The 14,796-nt window shown below is 49.3% G+C and overlaps 4 protein-coding genes across 4 annotated transcripts; 2 read left to right on the top strand and 2 right to left on the bottom strand.

Moving 5' to 3' along the window:
* Nucleotides 1-66: 66 nt before the first annotated feature.
* ACHE_41118S (phosphotransferase family protein) lies at nucleotides 67-1,334 on the bottom strand (the record flags this gene model as incomplete). The annotated part of the gene is made up of 3 exons (XM_043279392.1): nucleotides 67-472; nucleotides 529-1,004; nucleotides 1,062-1,334. The coding sequence occupies 3 exons, from the start codon at nucleotides 1,332-1,334 to the stop codon at nucleotides 67-69; spliced, it is 1,155 nt and encodes a 384-aa protein (XP_043137076.1).
* Nucleotides 1,335-2,849: 1,515 nt separating this feature from the next.
* Nucleotides 2,850-10,038, top strand: ACHE_41117A (type I iterative PKS; the record flags this gene model as incomplete). The annotated part of the gene is made up of 4 exons (XM_043279391.1): nucleotides 2,850-3,860; nucleotides 3,920-5,032; nucleotides 5,087-9,056; nucleotides 9,116-10,038. 4 exons carry the CDS (start codon nucleotides 2,850-2,852, stop codon nucleotides 10,036-10,038), a joined length of 7,017 nt encoding a protein of 2,338 aa, XP_043137075.1.
* An 835-nt stretch (nucleotides 10,039-10,873) lies between these two features.
* On the top strand, nucleotides 10,874-13,311 carry ACHE_41116A (uncharacterized protein; the record flags this gene model as incomplete). Its single annotated transcript, XM_043279390.1, has 6 exons — nucleotides 10,874-11,116; nucleotides 11,172-11,413; nucleotides 11,475-11,925; nucleotides 11,980-12,069; nucleotides 12,117-12,271; nucleotides 12,321-13,311. 6 exons carry the CDS (start codon nucleotides 10,874-10,876, stop codon nucleotides 13,309-13,311), a joined length of 2,172 nt encoding a protein of 723 aa, XP_043137074.1.
* Nucleotides 13,312-13,535: 224 nt separating this feature from the next.
* ACHE_41115S (PTH11-like integral membrane protein) lies at nucleotides 13,536-14,721 on the bottom strand (the record flags this gene model as incomplete). Its single annotated transcript, XM_043279389.1, has 5 exons — nucleotides 13,536-13,906; nucleotides 13,961-14,402; nucleotides 14,461-14,528; nucleotides 14,585-14,621; nucleotides 14,683-14,721. 5 exons carry the CDS (start codon nucleotides 14,719-14,721, stop codon nucleotides 13,536-13,538), a joined length of 957 nt encoding a protein of 318 aa, XP_043137073.1.
* Between the last annotated feature and the right edge of the window lie 75 nt (nucleotides 14,722-14,796).

Below are 14,796 nucleotides of genomic sequence, written 5' to 3'. Positions count from 1 at the left end.
CTTGGGAAGGTCCGATGAGGTTGATTATACAATGTACGAAGCATGAATTTCTATGGTGAAAGGTAGCTACACGGTTTCTTTTCTGAAGATAGGCCCGATATAGCTATTCTCGAGCCATCCCCAATCCTCTTTCTTACCTTTGAGAATAAGGTCCCTTCCGTAACTCACAAGCTGTTCCTCCTGCTCCCTGGTTATCGGTGCTGCAACAACAGGTGCCCAAGCCAAAAGCTGAATTCCAGTGTACACTGCGACGGAAGCGAGTTGCTTCTTGCTTAGTGGCTTATAGCCATCTACAAAGCCTTGAAGCAGAGCTGTGCAACTACCGACACTCTTGAAATACTCATGTGTGTAGAGGTCTCCCAGAAACTGTCCCAGGTCGAATTCGATGCAGCCAAGATGATAAACTTCCCAGTCAATAGGGGAAATAAGGATATCTTGCCCGGTACTAGCAACCGAGTTGGAGATCAAGATACTATTCAAATTGTTAGGCATCAAAAGCAACCCTTTTTCGGTATTTCAGTCACTTACTTTCGGACAGCAAAGTCCCCATGAACGATTGTCTTGCTAGCCTCGTCAATTTCACCATAAATTGCCTCTTGTACATACTTCCGGAAATCGTCTGCACATCCATCGAAGAGGGTGGGGCAGCTATCCATTGCTTTGGCCACGCCGCCAGTCAGGAGGGTATACATTGCATCCCGGCCTTTTTCATTGCAGCCAACTTCCTGCACCACTTCTGGACCTGAGCTACGGTCATGAAAAGATGCCAGCCAGCACCCCAAGGCACGGCCGATGCTTGTCCCAAACGAGCCTGAAAGTTTGTTTGACTCTGGCGAAAGGAGAAATTTACCCAATGCAGTGACGCCCGAGAATTCTTCCATCACTTGAGCATTGAGGTGTGGAATAAAGTGATAATGGCAAGGTGTCCGAACCAATATACCATCCTGATGAACAATTGGGCTCAGGCCATCTGCAAGAGCTTGCAGAATTCGCTGTTCGCCTTGCTACAAATCATAAAAATGTCAGACAAAACGTTGTTTTGCATCTCTCTGTTCACATACACATCGGGCAGCTTGGAGCTGCACCCCGGGAATGAACCCCGAGAAGTCTTTGGAATGTTTGATAATGACGCTGATACTGCCATCGGGAAGAGGGTTGGAGAGGAAGCCCCTGAAAGTAAAGTTGACAACCCCGCCAGAGACTTGCTCAACAGAAGAGCATGCGTAGGGAGTAAATGCAAGATCTTCCAATATCGGGATTGCAGGCTCAATGTCGCCTTCTCGAGCTGCCGTAATCTTTTGCGCCAGAGTCTGGATCTCAGTCGCTTCAGTCATATTGCAAGCGTAGTACGGGAGAGCCGGGGGGTAGTATATAAATAAATACCAATAAACTATGTAGGAAATAAGGTCCGTCAACTAAATCTGAACGGTTCGGTGTTTATCAAATCTCCAAATCTCCAGACCGAAATTGTAGATATTCCAAGAAAAAGAAATATGCCCCTTGCAGTTGACGCAACTTGTGCTGTCGTCAGCCACGCCAACAGGTATACGTACGTTGACCGGTCAGTCGCTGCATTCCTCTAACAAGCGGTGGAATAAGGAAACTTAGCACACGACCTTGCGTAGAGACCAGACTCTCAAAAAGTAGGAGAGCATACGAACAGGAATGTGGCATTGCGGTAAGCCAGGGGCAGCAGCTTGTGATACAGCAAACTGCATTAGCATCGTGAGACTGCCTGAATTTTCGTTTATGTTGTATATAATGCAATATGGCGGATCAATGTATACTAAATTGAGACTGGGTATATGGTACGTCTCATGTAGTTGGCTAAGCTCGGCTTGGTCATGCGTGTACAATTTACATGTCCGGGTTGTGGAATTCTCTCGATCCTTGCAGTACTGGAAGTGGCCTAACACAATGTTATCGGTACGGTAGTCCATCCATAATCGCTTAATTCAATTGGAACAGTATATTCCAGACACTTATCTTTATTAAATCCGGATCCCCGTGGTCATTTTCGTGGAACCTTTATCCGGATTGTTTATCTATTGGCGGGCTTGTTATTCATTTATCTGAATTATATCCTTCAACAGTTGAACGTTATGGAAGCACCTATGGGCGCACGCCCAATCTCGTTACTCTTTGGGCCACAATCCACCCTTACCAGCGAGTCTATTTCCCAAATACGCGCCACCATCCTCCAAGATCCAACTTTGCATTTCTTACATGATGTTCTGAAAGATCTTTCTCTACTATGGGCCTCAATCACAAATGCATGGCCAGCGCTTATCAGTCTTCCCGGAGAGACATATCTCATTGAATTAGGGCGCTTTTTCCAAGAGGGTGGAGACCCACCTGCCTTTTCCGAGACGAGCAACATCATCTGGGCTCCCCTAGCAGTTGTGTCCCAGGTCATCGACTTCTGGAAGACGAAGGATCACATCAAGTGCTTTCATTCCTCAGAAAGTCCAACGGAGAGACCTCCATTGATAGATGTACAAGGATTCTGCATAGGTTCCTTGACCGCCGCAGCCACTGCATGTTCACATAATACTGAAGAATTCAAAAGCTTTTCATCCAAAGCCGTGCACCTGGCTGTGTGCATTGGGGCAGCTGTTGATTTTGATGCGCTGGATACCTCATTTCGTGGATATTCGATTGCTATCCGATGGCGATCCGACTTGGAGTACCAGTGCCTTGAAGATTTGCTGGGTTATTATCATAGAGTGAGTGAGTATTTGCATACCTTCCAAGACAATTCTAATACAATAAGGTAGGCATACATTTCCTGTGTCACGGATACAGACCGAGTGACTGTGACCGTCAACGAGGATATCCTCGCTCCACTGATGAATGCTGTAGCAGAACGTGGCATCTCTGTACGACTGCTTGGACTGCGCGGACGTTATCATCACGACAATCATGAGAGTTCCGTGCAGCGTATTGCAAGTTTATGCGAGAGTGACCCTCGCTTTGCTTTCCCAGACGCCCAATGCTTAGCTCTGCCGTTGAGGTCCACGGTTAATGGGGCCGTCATTACGAATGGTTCCTTGCATACCGCCCTTCTCGAAGCGATTCTCACCGAGCAGTCCCAGTGGCATCTAACAGTTAGCGCGGTACTTGAGGATGCACGCAGCAAGAATGTTCATATGCACTTCATACCAATTGGTGCTGGGTCTTTTGTTCCACCATCCATTCTGAGAAACGAAGCCTCTCGGGCCCCTGCGCGCCCCAAAATTGACAATGGTTGTGCATCCACCTATCCAATTCCCATAGACCCAGTGCTAACCCCCAGTGACACATCCTCGGAAGGAGCAGAAGGGTCCAAATTTCCCGTTGCCATCATCGGCATGGGCTGTCGTTATCCAAACGCAGATTCACCTGAGAAACTATGGGAATTACTCGAGAAAGGAATATGTGCTGTACAAGATCTTCCTGAGAGCCGCCTCAAAATCTCACAGCTCACAAGAGGACCAGACGGGCCTTTCTATGGTGGTTTAATTCGAGATCCGGATGTTTTTGATCATCGATTCTTTGGCATCTCAGGACGTGAGGCAAAGTCTATGGATCCACAGCAGCGTTTGATGCTTCATGTTGCCTACGAAGCACTGGAATCGTCGGGATACTGTGGTCTTCGATCGGACAAGCTACCGAATGATATCGGCTGTTATGTTGGAGTTGGTACCGACGATTATGGTGAAAATGTTGGATGCCATCCAACAAATGCTTTCTCTGCAACCGGAACACTCAGAGCGTTTAACTCCGGTCGTATCAGTCACCACTTCGGATGGAGCGGCCCTTCAGTCGTGGTGGATTCGGCCTGTTCTTCCGCGGCTGTGTCCATTCACTTGGCGTGCCAGGTGAGGCAACTTTCTTCCCGTAACTCTAGCAATTTAGTTGGCTAATGATATTATAACAGGCCCTACAAACAAACGATTGCTCGGTAGCTCTCGCCGGGGGTGTCAGTATCATGACCAACCCGAGAACATCCCAGAATCTCGCCGGCGCGTCCTTCCTATCCAAGTCCGGTGCATCCAAGGCATTTGATGCTGCTGCCGATGGGTATTGTCGAGGCGAAGGTGCCGGATTGGTATTGATGCGGCCCTTGGCAGATGCACTGAGGAACGGCGATCCTGTCCTGGCCGTCATAACCGGGTCCGCTGTCAATCAGGGATCCAACTGCTCACCCATTACGGTTCCAGATTCCAGCTCTCAGCAATCGTTATATCGCAAGGTTCTGTCGTCCTCCGGTGTCGACCCAAGAGAGGTGACTTACGTTGAAGCTCATGGAACAGGTACCCAGGTCGGAGATCCGATCGAGTTCGACAGCATCCGGAGTGTTTTTGGTGGACGGGACCGGAAAGACGAAGTCCATGTGGGATCGCTCAAGGACAATATCGGACATACGGAGACCGCTTCTGGGTCCGCTGCTCTTATAAAGACGATTCTGATGATGCAAAAGGGGCGGATTCCGAGGCAGGCCAACTTTTCTCATCTCAATCCGAAGATCCGTCCACTTGGCGATGATCGAGTTGTTATCCCTACACGGTCGATGGATTGGGAAGCGACAGAACACATTGCACTAGTCACCAACTATGGTGCAGCAGGGAATAATGCTGCGATGCTAGTGCGAAAACACGCTATTACTCCGAGTGACCAAAACTCCTCAATTTCGGAGATACCCTTCTTTATCTCAGCAAGATCGCCCGAATCTCTTCGTTCGTACTGCAAGGCCCTTCACGAATACATTCTCAATGGTCAATGTGCAGCAGTGGACACCGTTGGCACCATTGGGTATAACTTGGCCATCAAGCAGAACCGGGATATGGAATATTTCTTGAGTCTCACCACATCCTCCAAAACTGCTTCACTTCTTAATCAGTTGAATGCTGCTGGCTGTGGAGATACCGCGGTGCAGCAGCGATCCAGCCCACAGCCCCCTGTGATTCTTTGCTTTGGTGGACAGAGTGGCAAAGACGCATACCTTTCTGAGGACTTGGTGCGAAGCTGTAAGGTGCTCCAGAGTCACTTGGTAAGTACTGCTTAATCTTGCTGGCAAGTGTGTGGACGCTAACGAAAGAATTAGAACAACTGCGATCGGGTTTGCAACGCGTTGAGCCTTCCCAGCCTCTTCCCTACTATATTCAACCCCGAACCCAAAAATGACCTCGTCAATCTCCATTGCACGTTGTTCTCCATTCAGTATTCCACTGCAAAGGCGTGGATAGACTGCGGACTCAAGGTTGACCGATTGATTGGTCATAGCTTTGGACAGTTGACAACTCTCTGCGTCGCTGGAGTATTGAGTCTGGACGATGCCATGCGTCTGATTTCTGGAAGAGCCCAATTGATCCAAAAGGCATGGGGTCCCGACAGCGGGACGATGCTTGCTGTTGAATGTACCAAGAGCGAAGCGGAATCACTGCTTCAGCAGACCAAACAGCAATTTGGTACGTGTGCCGTTGACATTGCATGCTTCAATGGCCCAATGAGCTTGGTTTTAGCGGGCGATGGGGCTTCCATTCAAGCTGTTGAAGAAGTCGCACAGGGATTGCCATCCAAGCCCAAAATAAGACGACTGGAGAATACGCATGCATTCCATTCCAGGCTTGTAGACGATATTGTACCGGGGCTACTGGTTGTTGCGAGGGAATTGCAGTATCAGAAGCCCTCCATCCCCATCGAAGCTTGCTCAGTCAACAACGACTGGTCATCTATAACCGCCGAGACAATTGTCGAGCATAGCCGGGGGCCTGTTCACTTTGTGAATGCTGTCTGGAAAGCATCAAAGCAGTTGGGAGGCCCTATTATTTGGCTGGAAGCCGGCTCTGGATCACCAATCATCCCCATGATCCGGCGGGCGTTGGATAGTCGCTCATCCCAGCAGCATGTGTACCAGCGCATTGATATCGGAAATTCCAGTGCCCAGAGTAAACTCGCAAAGGCAACATCTAATCTTTGGACCAACGGAGTCAGAGTGCAATTTTGGCCATTTGAGAATGCATCCTACCAATGGGTAAACCTGCCGCCGTACCAATTCGCAAAGACACGACACTGGCTGGAATATGTACCGCCGCAGCCTTCTTCCCAACAGAATGGAACTGTCTCTTCTGATGCGCAGAACGAGTTGATTTACCTGGTCGACGCTGCGAATGGAATCGTACAAATTAATACCAAGAACCCATTTTACCGGGCTTGTACTCAAGGCCACGCAGTTGTGGACCAGACTCTGTGCCCTGCATCGCTGTATATCGAGTTTGTGTTGAGAGCAGTAACTCTCACAAGTAAAGCTGACTACTCTGCCAACATGGTCCAGATTGAAGAGTTGGAGATTTCTTCACCATTGGTGCTGGACCCAGAGGGACAGGTTTTCCTTCAGCTACAGGAAGGACAGAAGAATAAATGGGCATTCTTGCTTTTCACGCGCAAAGAGCACAAAGGGAAAGTCATGCATGCCACAGGAAGCGTCGCTTTCCATGAGCCGAAGAGTACCGCTGTAATGCGACTTCGTTCAATGGAACGACTGATTGATCCCGCGCGGTGTCATTTCATTATCGACTCGCCCAATTCCAATGGCTTCAAAGGATCTATCGTCTACCAGATCATGAAGCGAGTGACAGATTATGCCGACTACTACAAGGGTGTACAAACTGTCTCTGCAACTAATGAGGAAGCCGCAGGATATGTTTCGCTGCCAACCCAGCCATCCGAATTGGTTGGTGGGCAGTGCGACCCTATCTTGATGGACAACTTCCTCCAAGTTGGAGGCATTCATGTTAACTGTCTGTCAGAGAACGATCCAGATGAAGTCTATGTCTGCGGTGCAATAGGCGAGATCTTCATCAGCCCAGAATTCTCACAGAAGCAATGCGAGGATGCCGAATCGTCATGGATGGTATATACCAATCAGACAAGACACAGCATGACGGAGTTGACATGTGATGTCTTTGCAATCGATCCTCGATCAAGGAAACTCGTGCTCACATTCATATCGGCAAAGTTCAAGAGTGTGTCCATTCGTTCGTTGAGAAGGCTGCTTTCCCGGCTCAATACCTCACCTTCGGTTGACTCTGGGTCCCCAAATGAGACGGCAGCGACAGCGAGTCTGAATCGAATCGAAACCCAACAAAGACCAAGCATCCAAGAGGAGAAGACCGAGGCAGCCCACCAGTCTGAAACCAATGGAGCCGCCAGACACGGAAAAGTGCAGGAAATGTTGAGTGAGCTGATTGGAATTCCAATTGACGAACTGCAGCCCTCGTTGAGCTTGGACGATGTCGGCATAGACTCTCTTATGACCACAGAGGTTATGTCAGAGATCAAAAAGAGATTCGGCGTTAGTATTGACAGCTCAGCTTTGCAGTCACTTGTGGATATCCGATCCTTGGTTGCTTATATTTTTCCGGAAACTTCGACATCCACTCTATCTTCTCCAAACGCAAGTGTCGTCCAGCAAGTGAAGGCCACATCCCAGACCAATCAGTCCCCAGCTGCTTCTTCCGAATATCTTACCACCATCCAGCATATTCTGAGCGACATCCTTGACATACATACCGAAGAAATTACCGCTTCTTCTTCCCTGGATTCGCTTGGCATCGATTCCCTTGTGGCCACCGAGCTCACCACCGAAATCAACAAGCATTTCAGTGTCAGCTTGGGGCCGGAGGAGCTTCAGAACATAAAAGATACTCAAGGTCTTTGCGCACGCCTACAAGGCCTGAGTGAGGTGGAGAATATAGGTGCTCCCTCCGATTCTAACGACGTCCCAGAGAGACCGTTTGCGTCCGTCGCACACGATTGCTTTGCCTCAAGCAGTGATGATTTTCTGAAAGAAGCCCGAGAGTCGCAATGGACTGGGTTTTATAGCTCTGTTTACCCAGCACAGATGGATCTGGCCACTACATATGTTGCAGAAGCCTTCAGATCTCTCGGATGTCCGTTGGAATCACTACACGCAGGACAGCCCATACCCGATGTTAAGATAGCCGAGCAGTATGGGAAGTTGAAAAATCAACTCTACGCCATCCTTGAATCATTCCAGCTCGTCAGCAAATCCAGAGATGGCGCGTTCATTCGCACCGATAAGCCTGTTCCGGCGACAACTTCGCAAATGCTACACGAGGACATTATCCGGCGGTTTCCTCAACATCAATCCGAGCATCTCCTCTTCCATACCACTGGCCCCCGCCTCGCGGACTGCCTGACAGGCCGCGAGAATCCGTTATCGTTGTTATTCAGGGACGCCACAGCTCGGCAGTTAGTGGAAGACGTCTACACCAACGCGCCAATCTTCAAGACGCCTACTGCATATCTGAAAAATTACCTTACTTCACTTCTAAAACAGATTGGAGCGAGCCGCGACGTTCAAATTCTAGAAATTGGTGCAGGCACTGGGGGTACAACCCAGCATCTAATGCCACAGCTCACAGCAATCCCAGGGGTCCGATTCAAATACACCTTCACGGATATATCACCTTCGCTGGTAGCGCTTGCGAAGAAGAAATTTACGCAATACCATAGCTGCATGGAATTCACGACTGTCGATCTGGAAAAAGAGCCTCCAGCATCAATGCACGCCCGATACGATATTATCATCTCAAGCAATTGCGTCCACGCTACGAGAAGCCTCGTTCGGTCTTGCAAAAATATTCACAAATACCAGCGTCCTGACGGCATATTATGTCTGGTTGAGCTGACGAGGAATCTGTTTTGGTTTGACCTTGTGTTTGGCCTGTTGGAAGGTTGGTGGTTGTTTGACGATGGCCGGAAGCATGCGTTAGCCTGCGAGCATCTCTGGGAAACAACCTTACTCCAGTCCGGCTATAAGTGGGTTGACTGGACAGAGAGTAACTTTGAAGAGTCCAGCACTTCACGCCTGATTGTAGCTTCTCCCATGGAAAATCTTTCTCAGTATCCCAAGATCGATAAGCAGATATCATTGTCGAGACCTGTCACAAAGGAAACCGTGACTTTCGCTCACAGAGACGGGATAGCACTTCAGGCCGATATTCATTATCCAGAGAAATTTGAAGATCCGGTCAATCCCCGTCCAATCGGTGAGACCTAGTCTCCAAAACTACCTCTGCAACATTTCTAATTCAATGGCCGACTTCAGCTCTCATGATCCATGGCGGAGGTCATGTCATGCTCTCTCGCAAGGATGTCCGTCATAAACAGACACAAACCCTGTTAGAACTGGGCTTCCTTCCAGTCAGCGTTGACTATCGCCTTTGTCCCGAGACATCCTTGATCGACGGCCCCATGCGCGACGTCTGCGATGCATTCTCCTGGGCCCGAACGACCCTGCCCAAGCTACAGCTCCAGCGCCCCGAAAGACCCCGAGGCGATCAGGTAGTGGCAGTAGGCTGGTCGACTGGTGGCCATCTCGCCATGACCCTAGCCTGGACAGCACCTGAAATCCACGGTATTCAGCCCCCGGAAGCCATTCTGGCTTTCTATTGTCCAACCGACTACGAGGACCCCTTCTGGTGGCGCGAAAACATACCTTTTGGACAGGATGTGGCCCCTCCGAGAATAAAATACAGTTCTCTCCAGGAAAGTATCCGCAAAACCCCGATTACTGGCTACAACCCCCCACCGAACAAACGCGCCCTGGCTGGCTGGATGGCCCCGGATGACCCACGCACTCAGATTGCACTTCATATGAACTGGACAGGGCATACATTGCCAATTTTGCTCAACGGATGGATGTGTCGCAAGGACGGCACAAGTATTGCGGATCTCCCTATCCCAACGGCGGAGGAGATTCAAGCTGTCAGTCCTTTGGCAATCATCCGTCAGCACCGCTACTCATCGCCTACGTTCATCATTCATGGGACGTTAGATGATCTTATTCCGTGGGAACAAACTATGCGGACGTACGATGCGATGAGGGAGAAGGGAGTTGACGCTGATATCAGGATGCTGGAGGGTGTTGTGCATCTATTTGATCTCTATCCTAGCTTTCCACAGAACCTTGAGGCTGTAAAGGCTGTAGAGGAGGGGTATAAGTTTCTTCGGAATCATGTGGAAATTTAGTTTTTAGTTAGGGCAAGTACTATGCGCCTTCCTTCTTCGTATATCTTTCTCGTTTTATGTTACTAGGTCCCTACACGCGATTTCTCCGCTCGTATCATATGCACGTAGTTAGGATATCAGCTTGGCCTTTGATATGTACGATAAGCCGCCTAAAACCCCTTGCTTCAGAGAAGTATGTGATCTCTTGCACACCGCTACTGAGTTGCATGCGCAGATTATACTTTAGAACACTTCCGGTACCGATGTAATGACAACGAATCGACCATCTTCCTTGCTGATATACTCCGTAGACAGCAAGATATATTATCCGGAGAAGCTATCTATTCGGGTAATCCTTCTTGACGATTGACCAACATCAAAAGCTTACAACCACCATGCATCACCCAGTGCTGCTCGCTACGGTGATCATCCTGCTTGGGCATTTTCTGTTCTGCCTGTACCGCAGCTATTATCGACTGAAGCATATACCAGGCCCAATATGGGCGAGACTCACAAATCTTCAACGAGTCTGGTGGGTGCAGACCAGAAAAGCGCACGAGATTCATCAACAGCTGCACGAGAAATATGGCATAAGTGTCCGACTTGGGCCTAACATGGTCTCGATCTCAGACCCAGAGGCAATTCCTGTTATTTATCCAGCCAGGATGGGGTTCCCGAAGGTGAGAGACAATCAACCAAATTCATATGCAAGTAAGCGCTGAAAGAGACCTAGAGTGACTTCTACCGGACCCAAATGCCATACAGTCGAAAAGGAGGCGCGTTGCCAGTCGTATTCAATACCCGCGATGAGCACCTCCACAAGCAGCTCCGGAGCCCAATCGCCTCTTTATACTCCATGACCAATGTGGTAGCTCTAGAGCCGTTTGTGGATAAAACGCTAAGTGTGCTTTTCGAGCAACTTGACTCTCGGTTTGTTAAGACGCAGTGTGAGTTTGATTTGGGCAATTGGTTGCAGTATTTTGCCTTCGAGGTCATGGGGACATTGTCCTTTTCGAAAAGGTATGGGTTCTTGGAGAATGGATGCGATACGAATGGGTTGTTGGAGTCGATTTGGGCGTTTATGAAGAGGGTTGCTCCTGTATGTTTGGTCATCATTGGCTTCTATATCTGGGAAGAAAAGCTGATTCCTGCAGATGGGCCAAATCCCCTGGTTTGACGAAGTCTGGTATAAGAATTGGTTTGTGGCATTGTTCCGAAGCACGCCCGGAATGCCTATCTTGAGAATCGTCGACAAACACATCACTGCTCGGCAAAGGACAACCCAGGATTCCGATGACGCTAACAAAGCTACACCCAATTCGCAGCTAGACGGAAGGAAAGACATGCTATCCCAATTCCTGGAAACGCAAGCTACAAACCCAGCTGTTCCATCATGGTACTTAACCCTTTTGCCATCCCCTCTTCTGTGAAAGTATCCCATCATTAAAAGACTACAGGGCCCCACGAGCGTGGACCTTTTCCAACGTAATCGCAGGCTCCGATTCCACCGGCAACGTAATGCGCACCGTCATGTACAACATTATCGCCCACCCACAAACCTTACACCATCTCCGCGACGAGCTACAAGAGGCGCAGCAACAAGGCAATCTCTCACAGCCCTTCCCGACCTTTAAGCAAGTCCAGCAATTGCCGTATTTGGACGCATGTGTACGGGAGGCGCTTCGAATTCACCCGCCCTTCTGCCTTCCGTTCGAGCGGGTCGTTCCGGCGAGTGGAATTACTATCTGTGGGACTTTCTTCCCGCCGGGGACGGTGGTGGGGATGAGTCCGTATGTTGTGAATCGGCATAAAGGCATTTACGGGGAAGATGCAGATCTCTGGCGGCCGGAAAGATGGCTGGAGTGTGATCAGGGGCAGAGGCAGAAGATGGAGAATAGTATTTTGACGGTACGTGTATTTCTCTGGCTCTGCGTTTCGAAGACAGTTAGCTGACTGCGTTAGTTTGGATCCGGGCGTCGGACGTGTCTTGGGAAGAACATCGCCATTCTGGAGATCATGAAGCTTGTCCCGGCCTTGACCATTAACTATGAGGTAATTCCTCTCAATTACTTATTTCGAATGGAGCTAACGGTTTATAGATGCAGCTGGTTGACCCGGCCAGGTACCAAACGGAAAATTATTGGTTCTTCAGGCAATGGGGACTAGACATCAAGATGAAGAAAAAGGAGACCCCTCTCCCGGCATTGAATATTCCTGCCTCTACATCAACTGTAGACGTCCGAGTGATTGACCCGTACCTCTCCCTCCAACCTCCTCTACATACACCACTGACCAGTAAACAGAGGGACAACACTGGACCTCAATCCATCCCTATTCTGGGAACCCCCCATGGAAGGCCTCGACGTGGTAAAAGCCCCAGACTACTCCTTCCTAATATCCAACGGCAATCGTCATGTCCTATTCGACCTAGGCATGCGAAACGATTGGGAAAATCTTCCCCCGAAAACTTTATCATTGATAAAAAACACGACTAATGTCGACATTGGTCCAAACATCGCCGATGTCCTCGACTCCGACGTCTCCGGCCTGAACATCTGCAGTAAGGATATACAAGCAATCATCTGGTCCCACCATCACTTCGACCATACAGGCGACCCATCTACTTTCCCAGAATCAACCACTCTAGTCGTCGGACCAGGTGTCAAAGATGCAGCATGGCCAGGATACCCGACAAATACAAACGGCACAGTCCTCGACTCGGATATCGCAGGTCGAGAGGTCAGAGAGATCTCATTCAGCAAGAACGCAGCAGAAACAGTCCAGCTCGGCCCGTTTGACGCCCACGACTATTTCGGTGACGGCTCGTTCTACCTCCTCGATGCACCGGGGCATTCAGTCGGCCATCTCTGTGGTCTTGCTAGGGTTACGACCGATCCCGACACCTTTGTGTTTATGGGTGGTGATTGCTGTCATCATGTGGGTGTTCTGCGGCCGTCGCGGTATCTACAGCTTCCTTTTTCGGAGGGCTCTGAGGATAGTAGTCTTTGTGCTGAGATGGAGTCGACTCAGGGCAGCGCGAAGACGGACGCCTTCTTCAGGGTATCGCCTGCGTTAACTTTGAATCATGGACAAGCTGTCGAAACAGTCGAGAAGATCAAGGCACTCGAAGGATCTGGGGAGGTATTTGTGATCCTTGCACATGATGGTACCTTACAGGGCCAGATTGACTTTTATCCGGAGAAAATTAATGATTGGAAACAGAAGGGGTATGATTCTAGAACGAGATGGTTGTTTTGTAAGGATTTGAAGGGGGCGCATAGAGATGATAAATAGTCTACCTAGGTTTGTACGACCATAGAAATCAGTCTCGCCCACCAATGAACCCTACCCAGGGGTCTATAGAATGTTCCTTGTAAGATAGACCATGATTCATATATTTGGCAAGTATATATACATCCGTCGAGCCGAAAAAAAGGAAACATCCGATAATATTGGGTATCCGAACAATTAAACAAAAGAAAAATTAGTAATGAAAGCATAAACCATCCTCACATAACTCATGCACCCATAACCAACTCCCGTTGGCTAGTATTCGTCGACTCGATACCACTTTTACTCATACTCGGCTTCCCCGTCTCTTGAATCATTTCGGTCGTGACCTCAATGCCCCTAAACGGATCACGAGGTACAGCATCCGACTTGACATCAATCGTGTACATGTCGTAATCGCGCTGTTGTGAGTAAAGCTCTGTTTGAAGACGAGAGCGGTTTGTTGTGTTGAAGCCGGTTTGATGGCGACGGTAGCTGTTTGTTGGCATGAGCTTGGGGAAGATGCAGCTGATTACGGGGCGGAGGAAGGGAAGCGAGGCGCAGATGATGGCGACGTTGCATTCTGCGGCGGTCCAGTAGGCAGCGGCGACGTTGCTGTCTTTGGGGAGGGGTTAGTATGTTTTTTGTGGGTGTTTGTCGTAGGCGGACTTACAAGATGTATCAGGGTCCCTTGCAACAGTATGTAAACTGGAGAGACGGAGGGCACTGGTAATCACAACCAAACCACCGATTGCAAAAACACCACATAGCGCAATCTTCTGCGTCCGTGGCAGTTGAAGCTGTGAAAGAAGCGGCATCGGCATGATAAGCAAAGTAAAGTCTGTTGCAATGTTCATCGCGGCGTTGAAGAACCACAGCGCCTCAAAGTTGAAACAGTAACCCTTCACCGTCCGGTCCCAGAACTTGGCAACCGGGACGCAGGTGAGGAAACCGGTGATAAAGGCCCAGGTCGAGTATAATGCGACGATGCTCATGACGATATAGCAGGAAATACGGAACGGTCGACGGGGGAAGATGCGGAGGTATTGGAAGAGGATGGAGAACTTGGTGCAGGCCAGACTGGCGTTGTACATGGGAATGGCAACCCAGAGCATCTGCATCAGTGAGCTTACACCCCATAGAAACGGGTACAGGTTTGTCGTTTAATCGTACCTTCAGCTGGTTCATCAATTCTTGATCTGATAATTTCGCAGAATGTGCTCCGAGACCAAAGTGCACCTCTGTCATACAGTCAGAACATTCTCATAGACTTCCCCAGGGATTCGAAAGGACTTACCACCAGCAACAAACCCGAGATAGATAATAGCAAAAGCCTTGAATCACTCCTTCGTCAACGTGTGTCCAGTATCTTCCAATATTTCAGACGAGACTCACTAGTGAAATCACAATGGTCCAGTCCTCCCGACCCATCATCTTGATTAATGCAGCTCGTGCGTAGACGCGCATTGAAACAACCACGATTGATAGCGCGGTCAACACAGCCGTCAC

Source organism: Aspergillus chevalieri, chromosome 4 (genome assembly GCF_016861735.1).
Source record: "Aspergillus chevalieri M1 DNA, chromosome 4, nearly complete sequence".
Taxonomy (NCBI): Eukaryota; Fungi; Ascomycota; class Eurotiomycetes; order Eurotiales; family Aspergillaceae; genus Aspergillus; species Aspergillus chevalieri.
Note: the sequence above shows the minus strand (reverse complement) of the source record. Positions and strands in the feature narration are given on the sequence as shown.